The sequence below is a fragment of the Notamacropus eugenii genome, chromosome 4, assembly GCF_028372415.1.
Source record: "Notamacropus eugenii isolate mMacEug1 chromosome 4, mMacEug1.pri_v2, whole genome shotgun sequence".
Lineage (NCBI taxonomy): Eukaryota > Metazoa > Chordata > Mammalia > Diprotodontia > Macropodidae > Notamacropus > Notamacropus eugenii.
In genome coordinates this window covers 158699277-158713291 of record NC_092875.1, presented here as the reverse complement: position 1 = coordinate 158713291, position 14015 = coordinate 158699277, and the positions used below count along the sequence as shown (strand labels likewise).

At 38.0% G+C, this 14015-nt stretch overlaps 1 protein-coding gene across 4 annotated transcripts in view; it reads right to left on the bottom strand.

Annotated features, from left to right (window-relative positions):
* Positions 1-14015, bottom strand: part of RAD54B (RAD54 homolog B) — a 120041-nt gene that overhangs the window by 19580 nt on the left and 86446 nt on the right. For all 4 annotated transcript variants that reach the window (XM_072603509.1, XM_072603510.1, XM_072603507.1 and 1 more), the window contains 2 exons: positions 13180-13342; positions 9331-9556 (listed from right to left, as the gene is read on the bottom strand). In XM_072603509.1, coding sequence (XP_072459610.1) covers positions 9331-9556; positions 13180-13342 — 389 coding nt within the window. The remainder of the gene's footprint in view (positions 1-9330; positions 9557-13179; positions 13343-14015) is intronic.

Sequence of the window (14015 nt, the reverse complement as noted above, 5' to 3'; positions counted from 1 at the left end):
ACTGAGGCCCAGAGAATCTGAGTTGTTTGCCCAAAGTCATTCAGATAGTATTCAGCAGAGTCAGGACTTGGCCCCAGGTCCACTGAGTCAGATTCAGCATTCTGCCACTGAACCACACTAAAGGCTTTGAAAACAAGTCTGGTAAAATGTGTTGTCTAGCAGGTTGGCTAAGTACAAACAGAGGGGGCTCATCAATAAAAAATAGGTCACCAGGTAATGAAATTTTGAAAACACAGCAACCCATGAAACAAGCAAACAAACAAACAAACAAAAATATAATGGATCTCAGCCTTGATTTGCAATGTTACTTAATTGTTTCATGTACTGTCTTCCCAACTAAGCTATAAGTTTGCTTGGGACAGAGACCATGGTCTATCAATTCATAAATATTTATTAAGGACTTACTACATGCTAGGCATATAGCTAGGGAGGCAGCTAGGGGAAACAGTGGATAGAGTGCCAGATCTGGAGTTAGAAAGACTCATATTCATGAGTTCAAATCTGGCCTCCAGACACTTACTAGCTGTGTGACCCTGGGCAAGTCACTGAATCTTGTCTGTAAATGAGCTGGAGAAGAAAATCGCAAACTACCCAGTATCTTTGTCAAGAAAACCCCCAAATAGGGTCAGTAAGACTCAGACATGACTTAAAATGAGTGAACAGTAACAACAAAAATGTGCCAGACACTATGCAAAGCACTGAGGATACAAAAGGAGGCAAAAAATACAGCCCCTGTCCTCATGCTTACATTCTATAGAATACAGAGGACAACAAGCAAACAAATATATACAATCCAGCTACAGGGAGTATAGATAAGAAATAATTAAGAGAGGGAAGGCACCAAAATTAAGAGGGGCTAGGACAGGTTTCTTATAGAAGATATGACTCTAGCTGGGATGGAAAGGGAACAGAGATGAAGAGGTCGAGCATTCCAGGAATAAGGACAGCCAGAGAAAATGTTCTGAGCAGAGATGGAGTATCTGTAGTGTCTTGTTCAGGGAACAGAGGTTTGTAAAGGTAAGAGGGGGCTAGGTTATAGAAAGGGCTTTGTAAGACAAACAGAGAATTTTTGTATTTGATGGTCAGACTTGTATTTTAGGAAAATCTCTTTAGTAGCTGAATGGCGGATAGACTGAAGTGGGGAGAGAATTGAGGCAGAAGGCAAAGCCACCAACAGGCTACTGCAATAGTCTAGGCATGAGATGTTGAAGGCCTGAGTGGTGGCAGTGTCTAAGGAGAGAAAGGGGCATATATAAGAGATGTGGCAAAGGTTAAACCCAGCAGGCCTTGGCAACAGATTGGATATGGGGTAAAAGATGGTGAGGAATCCAGGATGATTCCTAGATCAGGAGCCTGGGAGGATAGTATTGCCCTATAGAGTAATGGGCAAAGTAGGAGGGGAGAAAAGTTGGGAAAGAAAGATAATGAGTTCAGATTTGGACATGCTGAATTTAAGATGCCTACTGAACATCCAATTCAAGATGTGTTAAAAGCATTTGGAGACGTGAGACTGGTGGTCAGCAGAAAGGTTGGAACAGGATAGGTAGATTTGAGAATTGTCAGCATAGATATGGTTTATACTTGTTTTGCATCCTACTTAGTACTCAGTATAATGCTAGGTAAAAGCTTCAAACAAATAACAACGGACTAGAATAGCAGTCTCCAAATTGTTTTCATTGTGCACCACTATCCACAAAAATGTTTGAGTATGCACCCAAATACATGTATACTTGCCAACGTATAAATTATATACATGTATTAGTATACTAGCAATTATGTATTTATCCAACTTATACAAAAAATAGAACTTAAAAAAGGATGACTAAGAATGAAATATTAGATCCTAGAGCCAACAGGAAGTGACTGGGACTTACTGGGTAGGACAGTTGACATGGTTAGACCTGTGCTTTGGGAAAATCACTTTGAAAACAGCTTGTTAATTTAGTGCTTCCCTATTGCTTCTAGGATCAAATACAAACCTCTGTCAGACATTTAAGCCCTTCACTGGCTAGCTCCAACATACCTTTCTGGCCTTATTATACAGCATTCCCCTTCAAACATTCTTTGGTCCAGCCAAATTTGCCTTGTTTCTCTTTAAAAACAACACCCTCTCATCTCTGCAGCTATGCAGAAGTTATTTTCCATGTTTCTAATGTACTCATTCACACTGAGTTCTTAGACTCCCTAACTTCTGATAGCTCCAGTGACATCTCTTATGTGAAATCTTTCCTTACTCTCCCAAAGGTGCTAGTAATTCCCCTAAGATATTAACTTGTATTTTGTATTTACATATTTATATGTATATACATATGAATATGTAGAGATATATCATATATGTATATACACATATATTTTGTACATACATATTGCTATATTGCTATATACATATGTACATATACATACATACATGTTGTCTCCTCCAATAAAATAAAAGTCCCTCGGAGGCAGGGCCTGTTCCATTGTTGTCTTTGTAACCCCAGGGTTTCCCATACTGTTGACACTGCAGGAACTTAACAAGTACTTGTTGTTTGACTGAGTTTTAATTTGACAGCTAAAGTGACATTAGACATCATAGGCTAATGATAGATTTAAAAGTGAAAGAGACTGTCTACCAGTGGTGCGGAAACTGTGGCCCTGAGGCCAAAGGAATTTGGATTCAGTTAAAGGGTTCCACTTGATTCAGTTAAAGGGTCTCAAGGCTGCAGGCTCCCTTGAGGAAACAAGTCCAAAGATGTTTCATGACTTGTTCATGTCTTATTAAACTCAGTTACTTGGACCAGTAATGAACAATGCTCTATGGCTGACACTGCCACTAGCTGGCCTTAACAGAAACAACATTCCACTATGTATTGCCCTTTTTACACCAAGAAAACATTTCAACTCTGAGAGGGAAAATAGTAAATATTATTTATCAGTTCATGGTTCAGAGATATTAATTATATTTATTTCAGGTGCCCAAATTTCCGTTGAAAACTTTTCAGGGGAAAAAAATAAATGAAATGTCATTTTATTAAATAGTAGGGGTAAAGATACATAAATTATTAACATACATATACTTCCTCATCCATCTCATTTTCACTTGATTGTTTCAACCTGATAACCTCTTAGAGAGCCTGTAAAGAAGTCAGTAGATTATTTATTTCCCTGAAGAAGTTCTGGGTTTGTCCCATCTGGCTCAGTTCTCTTTTAATAAGAAGCCTTTCCTGATTGTCCTAGTTTTTAGCGCTTTCACCTCAACTTACCTGGCATTCTTAACTGTTTATATGTTGTATCCTTCTGGTAGACTTTTGAGGACAAGGTCCATTTTTAAATTTAACTACGTATCCTAATTAACGTCTGCTGAATCACATTACTGGCATAATGTGTCATTGGTATTGAAAAAGAAACAGCAGTAGATGATGTAAGATCCAGAGAATATTGTTGTGAAAGGTAATATACTGCTTTCCTCCCCTAAGAGAAGGGCTTAAAAATTAATATAAGGCTTTGTGTGTAAACAGAGAATTGAGACTGGGGACAGGAGTATACCTCAAGAAAACAGACTAAACCAAAGAAGTCCTGAAAAGACAAGATAAGCTATAATGAGCAAGTCATCCTGAACAGCTAGACACACTAAGTAACCAAGGAAACCATAACATTGGATAACCCTTCAACTCCTTCCTGTCTACACCACAGCTATGAAAGCATGGCTTTTGATAACTTAGTTAAGCAAAACTCTGCCTCCTCTTTCTCCCTCTCCCAAACCCAGGACACAATAAAAACTAGACCAAGAAATAATTTGAGGACATTCACCCGTAAATGAGGTGACTACACTATTGTCTATCCTTCATTTTTGAGTAGGACCAATGACATCACCAGTGATGGATGATGACTTGCATGTTAATTGGATTTAAGTGAAGCCGAATTGCACAAAGTTGTCAGCCTCATTCTCGCAGAGTCCTCAAAGTCCAATGGCAAGACAAAAGTCAAGACAAGTGGTGATGACCTGGGCTGCAAGGGAGGACTTTGGATTATCTGATGTCTGACCAAGCTCTAGGTGCTCCACAGAGCCTGCTTCAGCCTGACTTCATGGGCACTGGGACAAATTCAACAGTGCCACGTTCAACAGCATCAAATGGAGGACAGAGCTCTCAGAGGCATACATACCAAGCCACACACTCTGTCAACCTCCCCTCTCTCGAGGCAAACAATACCTAACAGCATCAGTTCCTAAACACCAATTACCTCCTAACCCCTTGTATTCTGGCTTCCACATCCACCACCCTACTGAAATTTCTCTACTCCGTGGAACCAATGGCACTCTATATGGCAAATCCTGTAGCCCATTCTTTGGCCTCGTCTTCTTCATCCTCATCCTCTGTATTGGATACCTTTGACCACCCCAAGGGTGGGGCAGACAAAAATCTGGCCTTGAACCCTGAAAGGCTTATTTAAAGCCCTACCTCTGACATGTACTGGCTTTGTGATCCTGGGCAAGTCATTTGACATGTTAGTGCCCTAGGCAACTCTAAAGACTCTAAATTTCAAAGTTGCTACATGGGTATAGAGAATTTCCCCATCAAGGAGTTTCCTAAACAAATATAATCACTGGGCCAGACCTTATTTCCCTAACAGGTTTGGGATCTTATATTAAAGAGAAATGGTTCTGCCCAGAGGGAAATAGTTTTTTGTGTTAACAGGTAGCATTAGAAAAGAAATCATTCAAAGAATTGTCAGATAAAGGGGAGATAAGTGGTGGCTGGAGACTCCCACTAAGCTATCTGTCACCAAGGCAGTTATTTATCAACCTGTATCATAACAAAGAGCTTTTTTGTCATCTGCGGGCATAACCCAGGTGCCTGGCATTCAAGGACCTTTATAACCTGCCTCTTCGTTGCCTCTGTCCCGTACACCTTACACTCCTTCCATCGACTCTGATCCACTGACACTAGACCTCTTGCTATTCCTCAAACAAGACGTTCCATCTTGTGGCATTTTAAATCACCTCATGTCAGAAATATTCTCCCACCTTATCTCTGCCTCCTACCTACTGTAATGTTAAAGGAATCTGAAGAACTTCCCTGCTCCTTAATAGGCCCAGGCCCTTGTGACCTACTTTGAGCTCTGGCCCAGCCCACAGCTTGAGTCACATGGAGCCCACAGTGGAATGAGCAGGAATGGCAGAACTGAGAGTGAGGTAAAGCTGGCAGAGAGCAGGCAGAGCAGAGCAGCTAGGGAGAGTGAATGAGTGAGTGACTTTGCCTCGGGGAGCTTGTTTGTGTGGAGGCCTGGTGGAGGAAAGGCTTGGGGATGGTAGTGCTCCCTGCATTGATAATATGTAGAGATTTCTTTGTTAATATGATGGATTTGACTTTCTGGTGTTTGAATAAATGTCTTGGTTTCGTCTTGGAGGAAGAAAGTTTATATTTTGCAGTTTTGCCCTGGACATATGCATGCACATCCATAGCAGCTGCTATGGGTATCACAGTGGCATTCTACCTTCCTGGTTTACATCTAGTATCAGCTGAAATGCTAGATTTTTCACATTCTCCCTTAGTACTAGTGCCTTCCCTCAGATGATTCTCTTCAGTTTATCCTGCATACACACACACATGTCCTGTATCTTTGTTTGTACGTGGTGTTTTATATACTGTTTCTCATTCTAGAATGTGAGCTCTTAAGAACAAGAATGATACCTTTGTCTTTCTTTAAATTCCCAGTACTTTGCACAGTGTCTGGAACATTAAGAGCACTTCATAAATGTTTATTAACTGACTGACTGAGGTCTATAAAATTACTTTTTAAAAAAACAACTACATTTAGATATGATTAGTTATCTATGTGTTTTATTGTATGCATTTGAAAACAATTCTGAATAAAGTTCCATAGGCTCCCCCAAAGGAGTCATGACACACAAAACAACGAAGGACTCCTGCTCCAGTCTCTGTTCACTCCTATGGGGTCAACTCTCATTTATATTTGTATCACTCTTAAATCTACAGCTCAGATTTCCCTCCAAAGCTCCAGGCCTGGAGCTGCTATCAATGCATATCCACCTCAATGTTCCAGCAAACTCAGTGTGTCCAAAGTCAAATGTATTATCTTTCCCCTGATGCCATTTCTCCTCCTGACCTAACTACTTCTGCCAGTGACATCATCATTCACCCAGTCTCCTTAATTCCAAACCTTGAGGTTATCTTTGATTCTTCACCTCCTGTAGCCAATCAGTTACCAGGTCTACAGATCAACCTTTCTCACAAAAGCAAGGAAGGACAGAAAGACCACGAGCCTTGCAATCAAGGGTCTCAGTTTCCTCATCTTAAAAATAATGGGTTACATTATAGAGTTTCCAAGATCCCTACTCTAATAGTCCATGATTTCTCTCTCCTGCCTCCTTTCCCTCCTCTCCATCCTAACTGCTACCCTCTTAATACAGACATTCATTACTAGCTCCTTGGACTATCAGAATAAACTCCTCGCTGCTCTTCCCTCTGCTAGTGGACCCCCCTTCCCCCTAAATACCACCACAATTCATTCTTCTCACAGCTACTTGACTATAACCCTTAGGCATAGAATCTATCACTCCTCTACTTAACATTCTTCAGGGATCCCTCTTGCCTACCTTAGTCCAGATTTCAAACTACCTTCCAGACTTTTCTCAAATCTGCTCTCTATGTATGTACTCTTTTATTCCAGGGAAGTCAGATTCATTTCAGTCCTGAGAAGAAGCCTCCTCTCTGGGCTTTTTGCTAATGCTGTTCTCTGTGACGCAGTGCATGGTGCTGGATCTTCATGGTGATCATCCCCAACGCACAAAATCTCTCTTCATCAAGACACCGCTCAAGCACCGCTGCTCCTACCCTCCCCTCCTCTCCAACTAGCTTGTATTTCACTGGTTTGTACATATTTAAATTTATTGCCTTTACATTTACGTTGCATACGTTTGTATGTATTTCTTTCCCTCTAGAATGTAATGTTCTCGCAAGCTGGGATTGTTTCACTAATTATATTTGTAATCCTAGTTCTCAGCACCGTACCTGACAAATAGTAATGCTTAATAAAATACTCGTTAATTGATTATAATCAAGAAGGCCTGGGTTTGAATCTTGCCTTAAACACTTAATAGCTTTAATAGCAAGTCATGTCACCTGAGTCTCAGTTTCCTCATCTGTAAAATGGGGGTAAAAATAGCTAGCACCTTTTCCAAAGACTTAGGAAGATTAAATGAGATAATGTATATAAAGCACTTTGTAGCTATTATTATCAATCAAGCAAATTCACATTGATTAAGCGCTCACTATACTCAGGCATTATGCTAAATACTAGGGACACAAAAAAAAGGAAAAATTAATCCCTGCACTAAAGGAGCATCCATACTAATGTGAGAGAAAAGATGTAAACCGTAAGTAGATGCATGGTAATTTGAAGAGAAAGAAAGAGTTACCAACACATAAACTGAGCCTTAAAGAAAGTCAGAGACTGTGAAATGTGGAAGTGAGAAGAAAGTACAATACAGGTATATTAGACAACCTGTGCAAAGGCACAGAGGTGGGACATGTCCCTAATCTGAAAATGTCCAAAGTCTTCTTCTTAATGTCAGGTCAAAATATAAGACATTTTCATTTTGTCCTTCCATTATTATCAAAGAGGAACTGTGCTTATGGAAAGCTTTTCAACTCTGACTTTGGGCCCAAAGTCCCATAATATAAGAGATGACTTTTTGTCCTAATGCCTCAAAAAAAAAAAGAAAGAAAGAAAATGAACACATAAATATTCCTTTACAAATCAATTAAAGTGCCTCTGCTAGGAAATTCTGGCAGTCTTCCCTCTACTTTATATTTATCTTGATCTATATATCTTGTCACTAATATTAGAAAGACAGTTTCTTGAGGATGAGGACCATTTTTGCTTTATTTGCATAGCAAAACATACGACACCTGGTTAAATAAATGCTTGTTGATTGATTGACACAGTGCAACCTTAAGCGAATAATCAAAATAAATACAACATGAAATATCTATTAAATTTAAATTTAGGTAGATAAAAATATACAATGTTAATTATATGTTTCGTAAGATCATTGGTCGAGTTGAAAGGAACCTTAGAGGTCATTTAGGACAACTTCTCTCATTATACAGATTCAGCCCAAAGAGCTTGAGTGACTAAACCAGTCACATTGGTGATAAACAGAAGCCAGAATTCAAACTCAGATCCTAAGAACAGTGCAGAATGAAGACTAGGTTAATAAAAATTCTTAATAAAAATAGAATTACTACAAACAATGATTTTTAAAAATGTTTTCAAGGTACTATTATGCCCAAGGGCTATAAAACTTCATACTCTTTGATCCAGCAATATCACTACTTACTAGTAGTGATCACCCAAAGAGATTATAAAAAAGGGAAAAGGACCCACATGTATAAAAATATTTACAGCACCTCTTTTTGTGGTGGCAAAAAATTGGAAATTGAGGGGATGCCCATATATTGGGGAATGGCTGAACAAGTTGTGGTATATAAATGTAATGGAATACTATTCTGCTATAAGAAATGATGAGCAGGTGGACTTCAGAAAAACCTGGAAAGATTTACATGAACTGATGCTGAGTGAAGTGAGCAGAACCAGGAGAACATTGTACACAGTAATAGCAACACTGTATAATGACCAACTTTAATAGACTTAGCTCTTCATAGTGTTGCAACCATCTGAGTTCCAAGACTCATGATGGAAAATGCTATCTCTACATCCAGAATGCAGACCGAAGCATACTATTTTCTCTCTTTTTTCTTTCTCGTGGTTTTCCCCTTTGGTTCTGATTCTTCTTTCACAACATGACTAATGTGGAAATATGTTGAATAAGACTGCATTTGTATAGCGTATATCAGATTGCTTGCGATCATGGGTAGGGGATAGAGTGGAGAAAAAAATTTGGAACTCAAAATCTTATAGAAGTGAATGCTGAAAACTATCTTTACATGTAATTGGAAAAAAATAAAATACTATTAAGTGGGGGGAAAAGCTACCAGATTACCAAAAAAAAAAAAAAAGAAAGAAAACATCAAAAGAGATTCTCCCTTTTCCCGTAGCACTACTTTTCTTTGTTCCTGCCTTTTGAAAAAAAAAAAAAAAGCTCTACCAAAGACATGAAACTAATCCTTTATTTGATGTGTTTGCCTTTACTAAAGTTTTCACTAAAACAAAGAGATCAGAGATTTCAATAACTACTAACAGCCTATTTTGTAGCTATGTCTTTCATCAACATTCCAATATTTTTGTGCACATTTAAAATAAACCAAAAAAATGTATGATGAAACAAAAAAAATATTTCCAAGGTTAGATTAAAACGTGTCTTACCTGATCAACAGTGAACACTTTAATCCTTTCACTTCCTAACCATTTTTGAAATTCTTTCCTCCAATTAATCACCAAGCTTCCAGGAGTAACAATAAGTGTCTTTTTTATTACTGGCTTGCCTCCACAGAGTCCCTGACGCAGGAGGGTCCAGATGAGTGAAATGCATTGCAGTGTTTTCCCCAAACCCATTTCGTCAGCAAGTATAGCACCAAATCTGCCGTTCATTCTGTAAGATAAAGCTACTTTTATTCTTGCTGGGGAAAAAAAATTAGGTAACACTAAGGATACAAAAACCTTATACAATAAAAAGCAAACCTAAGTGACTTCTTTCTCCTATCCTGCAAAAAAGAACTATTCAAGGAACATTTGAAGGAGTCTGAGTAGAGAAGGGGCATAAGTACATCTACATATAGGGAAAATAACTCTTACCATATAGTGAAAAATTGTTTGGAATGGGGAGGGAATGGAAAAGGGAAGATATGATAGGAAGTTGTTGCAATAGTTCACATGGATGATAATGAGGAGAGGAAACAATGGAAATGAAGTTGAAAGAAGAAGGGAGAGACATTTCAAAAGCAGATATGAAAATACACATGAAAGATGGCAGAGAAGGGTAAAAGATGTCACTGAATTTTTAAACATGGGAAGGAAGGTGAATAGTCTTAACTACTGATAGAAATACTAAAGTAAGAAGGAGGCACAGGTTTAGGAGAAAGTTCAGTTTTGAACATGATGAATTTGACATGCTAAGGGTATATCTAGATAGATATGTCCAAAGGTAGTTGGAAAAACAGGTCTGGTATTTGAGACAGAAGCCACGACTAGGGGACTTGAGAATCATCTGCCCAGAGGTGAGAACTGAAAGCAGAGAAATACACAAACTTGCCAAAGAGAAAACACAGAAAGACAAAGGAAAGAGAATCAAAGAATCTAAGGGAATGTTCTCCCTAAGTAAAAAATTAAGGAGCAACCGAATGGGACAAAGAAAAAAGAATAAATACCTCAAAATACTATTGAGAAGATTAAGGTTAATAATCCTGTATCATTTTCTTATTGATCCTACTTATAATTAATTGATTTTGTCCTGTAACTGCTTACATCATGGTCCTTTTTCACTGAACTCAAGTTCAGAGTACAGCTGGCCTGTAATGGGTTAATTTTAAAAATCCAGCATTGCTGCCTAAACAAATTTTGCTAACCGTAGGGAATGTGTGTGAAGAGAAATGGAGTTTGGGCCTGATAGCTTTACTCTGCTAAGTTATCCTTCAAGGACATCTGGTTTTCTTACCAAAAGTCTGGGCCAATATCTCATCAGTACACTCAAAAAATGAGCACTTCTTAGTCTCACAAGAGAAGGTTTCAACCAATCATGTTGTTCCCTGCATTTCAACTCTGTAACCAATCATGTTTCCCTTTATTCCATGATGTCACCTACCCTGTTTTGTTCTCTGTTCTATACTCCCCAAAACCTATGTGAACTGTCCTTTTGTTTGGGGTCTTTGGCATAAATAGGGGCAAGCCATTGACTCATTTATTGATAGGTAACATGCTCCTGCTAGTAAATGTTATCTTACTTGGAGATCTGCTTCATTCAGTTTAACCTTTTGTTAAAAAAAAATCTAAGGACACTATCCTTCACATAGGAAAATAATGCCAACAGACCATGTTTGGTAGGGGGATATACTGAGTTGTTTTTCTAGTAGTGGTGATGAATTTGTTATCATTAATTGGCAGAAAACAGGTACTAACATTTAGCTTTGATAATATAAGGATTTCTCAACACACATGCTTCAATTTTCACTAAAGCAAATTACAAAATTTTCTAGAATGTCTCCTATTTGATCACATTCATACAAACCAACAGCTAAAGAAATACTATAATCTTAAGTCACAGGTGTGAATTTAAACACTGTGAACATTGTATGCATCTTCACAGAAATCATCAGACAGTTCTAATTTGACTGCTGAGTGTTTAAGTACTTTAACTGTCTGCTTTATTAGTGGAGCAGTTTTAGCAATTTAATGATCAGCCATCAAAAGCAAACTAATGGTTCGAGTTAAGACTCACCACAGGTAACGAGCCCAACACAAGAGCTCGAATTGTGCTCTGATGTCTGTAGAATGAAGAATACTTGATCTCCCACAACTACTTTAATGTAGTAAAAGCCCATAATATTGCAAATCACTCTAACATTCTAGTACTTCATATGGGCTAAGCCCTGCATGAGCAAGAAACTGAAAAATGGCCCAGGTTTATAGGAGTCAAATCTACATATCCAATAGCAATGTTATTATCGCCTTCATTGCCCAAGTGGGTGCATACCTCTAGAATCCTCTAGACTTTTCCCATCATTCCCCCATGTTGGGTGCCTTCTCCCCACCTCCTTTTCAACTTCTCTTTGCATTTGTCTTCCCTCCATTAGATTGAAAGTCTCATGAGAGCAGGGACACTCCTTCTTCTTCTTTTTCTGGTAGTCCCAGCACTTAATGCAGTGCCTGGCAATAGTAAATGCTTAGTAAACATTTACTGACTGACTGCTTAACCTTGCACAAGTTTATGGAACCTTGTACTTTTCAAAGTCCTTTCAAATATGATATCAAGAATTTCAAGGAATTATTCAAAATATTAACTAATGATTTAAGGAAGTGACCAAAAGATTAACTTGTGTTTAGATATAACATTCTAAATCTTGGGGACATATTGTTAAGTTACTCTTTACCAGTGTAGTAATTTTGGATGATCATATGACTGACTAATACGAATAATGTGTGGGTATGTTCAATATCAGGATGTTTCAGAAGTATTATGATTATGAACCATAAAAATAATTAGGTTTTTTTGCCTGTAAAAGGCAAAGAAATAGGTTACAACAACTTTAAAGTCAATACTATGCAACTTAGAATATTGATGTAAACAAATGGATCACTTAGCTTGGAAATATACTGGTCAAATAAAATAAAACTCAGTTAAGTCTCTTTTCAAATGTAAAATGTTTCATAAACATGAACAATTATTAACTGCAAATTTTTGTTTTGATGAGTTTTGGCACAAACTCATCTCAACTGCTCCATGGTCTCTTCTTTTCAAGCAGTAACTGAAGAGGTCATCTTATTTGTTATCCAATTTACTGCTGCTACCATAGGGTTTTGGGGAGACCTATTGATTTAGGAAAGTCTATATACTCTCCCTCCTTCTTCAAAGTCAAATTTAAAAGACAAGGCTTATTCTGGCAAACAGAAGATTGTCCTATACACTTCCATAGCTTTTCTTTTGTAGGCTGAGGTGGTACAAGTGGGAAGGAATTATGGTTCTACCATGGCCAAGCAGACCACAGTGAAATCTGGGAAGAGGCATATGCCATCACTGCTATAGCCACAGGAAAGTTGCCGTCATTACAAAAGCCTAGTGGTTCTCAAGTGTAGTCTGAGGATTCTTGGGTGAGGATAAGAAGGGGAAGGGTTCTCCCAAACACTTTCAGGGTGTCTGTGAGGTTATTTTCATAATAATACTAAGTTGTTTTCATTTATAATCTGGTAAATATTGATAAATAAAACCCATATAAAAATGCTTTGGGAGGTTACGGGAATTAATCATTTTTAAGGGTGTGAAGGGGTCCTAAGACCAAAAAGTTTGAGAACCGCTCCTATAGTCTATGGAGTATGAACAAAATGTTTAAAAGCAGGGTTGTCAATAAATAGCACATCACATTCTTTTGAGTAAAAGGACTAGTTCACTCTTTTTCCCACTAAAATACAAGGTTTTCCTCTGCACACGTAAAATTCGTCTTATAATATTACAAGTGAAATTCATAATAGGCTAGATGAAACAAAGAGAACTTCTTTTCCTACCTCATTCCCATCACACATTCATAAAGAAACACAATTCCTTCTTTTTGGTGTGGTCGAAGATGATGTACAAGGTAGGGATCTACAACTACATCCACAAGTGGCAAACAGTTCTTATTGAATATCCACTGATGACTCTTATCTGGTCGTGGCATAACAAAGGAATCTTAAAAGAAATTATTAAAACATAGCTATAAATGCATTGTATTTTCATTTTAATTATAAGTGATTACATTTGTCATCAATTGTGCCATCATAAATTTACTATTGCTGTAATAGGAGTTATTATTAAGCTTTTGTGGCTGATGCTTGCTCAGTTATTCAGTTGTGTCCTATTCTATGTGACCCCATGGACAACATGCAGGTTTTCTTGGCACAGATACTGCAGCAGTTTACCAGTTCCTTCTCTAGTGTGTCCCCATTTTAAAGATGACGAATTGAGGCAAATAGAGTTAAGTGACTTGCCCAGAATCACACAGCTAGAAAGTGTCTAAGGTCAGATCTGAACTAAGATCTTCCTGACTCCAGGCTCAGTGCTCTATCCACCGTGCCAACCAGCTGTCTCTGTTAAACTTTAATAAGATTTACAATTTATTATTTAAACTTCAAGGTTTACAAGGCCCTTCATTTTGTCCTCATGACAATCCTGTGAGGTAAGTTCTACTATTATCCCCATTTAACAGATCAGGAAACTGAGGCTGCACATAGTTTAGTGACTGACTTGTCCAGAGTCTCACAGTGAACAACTATCTAAGGCCATGTTTGAACTCAGGTCTTGCAGTGGTGCTAAGTTAGAGAACAAAGTTTAAAAAAAAAGAAAAAAAAAACGATGCTTACTA